Raw genomic sequence first — 4,531 nt, 5'->3', positions numbered from 1 at the left:
TAAGTTTGGATTGCAACTCCTGGAATTGGGCTGTCACTAATGGTATTGTGAGACAATTTGGCTCCTGATCTGTAGAAGGAGTGTACACCAAAGAAAGAGAGTTGCTATTGACACGTTCTCGAACAAAATGATAATCCAATTCAACATGTTTGGTGCGAGCATGGAAGACCGGATTAGCTGCCAAATGAAGAGTACTTATGTTGTCACAGTAGAGGATAGGGGAAGACTAAGAGTGGAGACCAAGTTCACCGATTAAAGATCGTAACCAGGACAATTCAGAGGCTCCATTGGCAAGTGCCCTATACTCTGACTCGGTACTTGAGCGAGAAACAACTTTTTGCTTTGCCGAAGAGCAAGATATCAAGTTCAGACCATGGAAAATGCAGTAAACACTCGTGCTTCTGCGATCATCAGGACACGACCCCCAATCTACATCAGTAAAGGCATGGATTTAGAAAGAATGATTAGGTTGCAAATAAATACCATAATTGGCAGTCCCTTTTAAATAGCATAACACTCTTTTGGCAACTTGTAAATGAGTTGAAGTTGGAGTAAGCATGAATTGACATAGTTTTTTAACTGTGTAAGAAATGCCGGGGCGAGTGAAGGTGCAGTATTGTAGAGCACCAACGATACTGTGATACTCTGAAGCATTCAGCAAAGGATCACCATCATACAAAGATAAAGAACCAAGAGCAATAGGTGTATCCATCGGTTTGGAATCAAGCAAGCCAGTCTTTGTCTATAAATCACAGATATATTTGGTCTGAGTCAAGTGAAGACCAGTGGCAGTACGATGAGCTTAGAGACTAAGAAAATAGTGCAAGGGGTCGAGGTCTTTAACAGTAAATTGGTTGTTCAAATAGTAGAGCAGTGTAGTGATTGTGTTAGAACAAGAGCCCGTAATGATTATATCATCAACATAGATTAAAAGAATAATCATGATAGTGGCAGATTTATAGATGAACATGGAATTATCGGCCTTCGATGCAATGAAACCCCACGCAAGGATAGCACTACTGAGTTTGATAAACCAAGCTCTAGGAGATTGCTTAAGACCATAGACGGACTTGGAAAGTTTGCAAACATAACTCAGGCAAGAAGCATCAACAAAACCCGGTGGTTGGGACATATAAACTGTCTCAGTCAAGTCTCCGTGAAGAAATGCATTCTAAATATCAAGTTGTGTATAGGCCAATGAAGGGAGACAACTAAAGACAAGACTAACCGAATAGTTTTAGGCTTGATGACGGGGCTAAAAGTCTCATAAAAATCGAGACCGGGGGTTTGATGATACCCTTTCGCAACCAAACAAGCTTTGAAACACTCGATAGATCCATCAGCTTGCAATTTAATACTGTAGACCCATTTACAACCTACCACCTTAGAGTTAGGCGGTTGTGGAACAAGGGTCCAAGTGCCTTGGGACTTGAGTGCATCAATCTCAGCTTGCATTGCCTTTTTCCATTCAATGCATTTATTTGCCTCATTAAAGGTAGAAGGTTCCATTGGAATACCAGCAGTCATAGTATAAAACATCTTGGGTTTATGTATACCTGCCTTGGCATGGGTCACCATAGGGTGAGTGTTTGTAACAGGGGCAGGAGATGGGGTGGGCGAAGGGTGTGGAGGTGAAGATGATGGTATGTGAGCATTGGGTGTGGGAACATTTGTGGCAGACGTGGAGCAGGGTATGGGAATGGAAGAAGGGTTAAATGACACTGTGGGGGGAGATAGTGGGGACTATTGGAGTAGGAGAAGTAGGGGCAGGGAATGGCAAAGTGTGAATGACAATGTGGGGCTTGTGAACAGTGGGGCTGGCCTTAGCATCAGAATTAAATGGGAAAACTTCCTCATTAAAAACAACATGTCTAGTGATATAAATTCGACCAGTAAGGGAATTTAAACACAAAAAACCCTTGTGTTGGTTGCTATACCCCAGAAAAGTGCATAATTGAGATCTGAGTTCAAGTTTGTGACAATTATATGGCCTCAAAAATGGGTAACACGCACACCCAAAAACTCTCAAATGAGAGTAAGATGGCAACTTTCCATAAAGCACATGAAAAGGACCACGGGAATGAAGAACACGAATGGGAAGTCGATTTATTAAATAAACCGTAGTGGTGAAGGCATATGGCCAATACTCCAATGGCATAGAAGCATGAGCTAAGAGAGTAAGACCAACCTCGACAATATGACGATTTTTGCACTCAACCCGTCCATTTTGTTGGGGTGTGTGGGGGCAAGACAATTCATGTAAAATACCATGTTGAGAAAAATATGAGGAGAGTGAACAAAATTCACCCCCCAATAAGTACGCACTCGTGGAATTTTTTAATCAAATTGAGTGGAAACCATGGCTTGAAAAGTTACAAAAGCTTGAAAAACTTGATTCTTAGAAGTGAGTAAATAAATCCATGTAAAACGGGTGTAATCATCAACAAATAGAACAAAATAGCGAATTCCAGTAATGGCAGTAACGGGCGATGCTCCCCAAAGATCACTATGTATTAATTCGAAAGGCTCAGAAGCCTGAGATACAGAGTTTGGAAAAGCAAGTCGATGAGACTTTGCAAACTGACATGAGGAACAAACTGATACGTGATCATGCTTGGAAATTAAAATATTACAAGTATAAATAACAGTGGAAATAACTTCAAAAAATGGATGGCCTAAACGAGAATGCCAAACATCAACAGTGTATTTTGAGGCGATGAACAGCTAGGATGATTTGGATGACTCGGGTGAAGAAACTTATGGTTAAGAGACCCGATATATACCCTGATCAAGAACCCCGTGGAGGAGAGTTTGGTGACTGCCCTTGTGCTTGAAACAAAAAAAGGAAGGGTAAAAGATCACATAAGCTTGGTTGTCTAGGCACAGTTTAGAAACACTCAATAGGTTCTTAGATAAGGCAGACGAATAATAGACTTGATGCAATTTTAAGGGAGAGGAAGAATGAGTCAGGGATGCATTACCAACATGTGAAATAGGTACAGTCTTACCATTGCCGACAGTAATCTAATTATGGCTCGTAAAGTGTTGGGCGGACTCCAAGAGATTTAGATCAGTGGCAAAGCGATGTGATGCCCCGAAATCTAAATACCAAGTCAGATCTGCAACAGTACCCGCATGAGCTGAATACGAGGTGGGGCGAGGAGTAAGATAAGTGTTATACGGTTAAGGAGAATGGGACATCGTAGCTGCTGTTGATGGTTGGAAGTTCAGATTCACACGATGGAAGCAGGTGCTAGCCGTATGACCAACACGGTAACAAATTTGGCATTTGGATCGAATGAGGGGTCTAAAAGTGGGTAGGTTATGGATTGGGGACTGAAACCAAGGGGTGGAAGGGCAGGAGGTAGGCCTAGTACAAGAAGGTCGAGGGGTGAATCAGGGTTGATAGTATGGGGGGTTAGTGTGTGGGGCTGTGGGGCGAGGCTGTTTGAATTTGGGCAAGTGAAGATTGGTAAGATTGGTTTGAAGGGAGCTAATAGTAGCAGCAGTTGTTTCGCGATCCAACCTCGCATCGTGGCTGAGAAGAAGAGAGTGAACTTCTTCCATAGACAGATTTGGAGATCGGGCCTAAATCGAAGTGACAAAAGCATTATAGTCCAGACCCAAACCATTGAGTGGGTAGATCGAGTGATCTTGAGAGGGAACCGGATCACCAGCAGAGGCAAGAGTATTACATAGAGATGTAAGGTTTTTCACGTAAGCAAACGCAGACAATCCTTCCTTCATGATAGTCTGTAGTGTAGTGCGAACTTCGGAAATGCGGGCAAAAGAGGCAACCGTGTATATCTGCTCCAAGGAAGCCCAGATTTCAGTCGCTGTTTGGAAATGAACAATCTAACAGAGCATACCATCTGAGAGAGAAGCGTATAAATAGCTCATGATGAGCCGATTGAAGCGATGCCACGATGTAAAATTCGGGTTAAGCTGAGTGGTAGAACCCTCGAGGAACTGGGAAGGGCAGAGAGTAGAATCATCTATGTATCCTTCAAGGCCATTAGCTATAATGATGTTTTGCATCTGCATCCTCCAAACGAGAAAATTAGATGCATCAAGTTTGATAGAAATTGTTTGGGTAACCGAAGGAAAACTATAGCTAGCTGAGCTTGGGGTAGAGGAAAAAGAAGGGAAGGAAACAGGCTGAGATGATATCGATTGTGGTTGTTGTTGATCCATATTTAGTGAATGAGGACTGCTAGTGGTACTCGTCTCAGACGCCATGGAGCCTTTATGGTTCTGATACTATGTTAGGAGGAATTCTGTAATATTGTTTATATTCCTTACCTTGCAAAATGGTACAAACAGCGTTTATATAGTTCCTTGGAAAGGACCACATGTACACTACTAAACAGAAACAAGACAGCTGTCCAAACAAATACAACAAGGATAGAAAACCAGTAATTCACTAATTAGAGACAATTAAGCATAACTAATACATCCATTTATGGTTTAACATCTCTTTAATATGTGAAGTGGTTATGGCAAAGAAGATGATGCAGTTAGAGCTTATGAT

At 42.0% G+C, this 4,531-nt stretch overlaps 1 protein-coding gene across 1 annotated transcript; it reads right to left on the bottom strand.

The window, feature by feature from the left end:
• Positions 1–226: 226 nt before the first annotated feature.
• LOC133792459 (uncharacterized mitochondrial protein AtMg00810-like) lies at positions 227–1,527 on the bottom strand. Its single transcript, XM_062230367.1, has 3 exons — positions 1,381–1,527; positions 484–742; positions 227–429 (listed from the first exon to the last, which is right to left on the bottom strand). Exons 1-3 carry the CDS (start codon positions 1,525–1,527, stop codon positions 227–229), a joined length of 609 nt encoding a protein of 202 aa, XP_062086351.1.
• Between the last annotated feature and the right edge of the window lie 3,004 nt (positions 1,528–4,531).

Source organism: Humulus lupulus, chromosome 7 (genome assembly GCF_963169125.1).
Source record: "Humulus lupulus chromosome 7, drHumLupu1.1, whole genome shotgun sequence".
NCBI lineage: Eukaryota > Viridiplantae > Streptophyta > Magnoliopsida > Rosales > Cannabaceae > Humulus > Humulus lupulus.
This window is presented reverse-complemented; position numbering and strand designations above follow the sequence as displayed.

Coding starts and splice junctions, on each gene's coding strand:
- LOC133792459 (XM_062230367.1), bottom strand. CDS start 1,527: ATGACTGCTGGTATTCCAATGGAACCTTCTACCTTTAATGAGGCAAAT. Junction 743..1,380: donor AACCGCCTAACTCTAAGGTG/GTAGGTTGTAAA, acceptor TGTGATTTATAG/ACAAAGACTGGCTTGCTTGA. Junction 430..483: donor AAAAGGGACTGCCAATTATG/GTATTTATTTGC, acceptor TTACTGATGTAG/ATTGGGGGTCGTGTCCTGAT.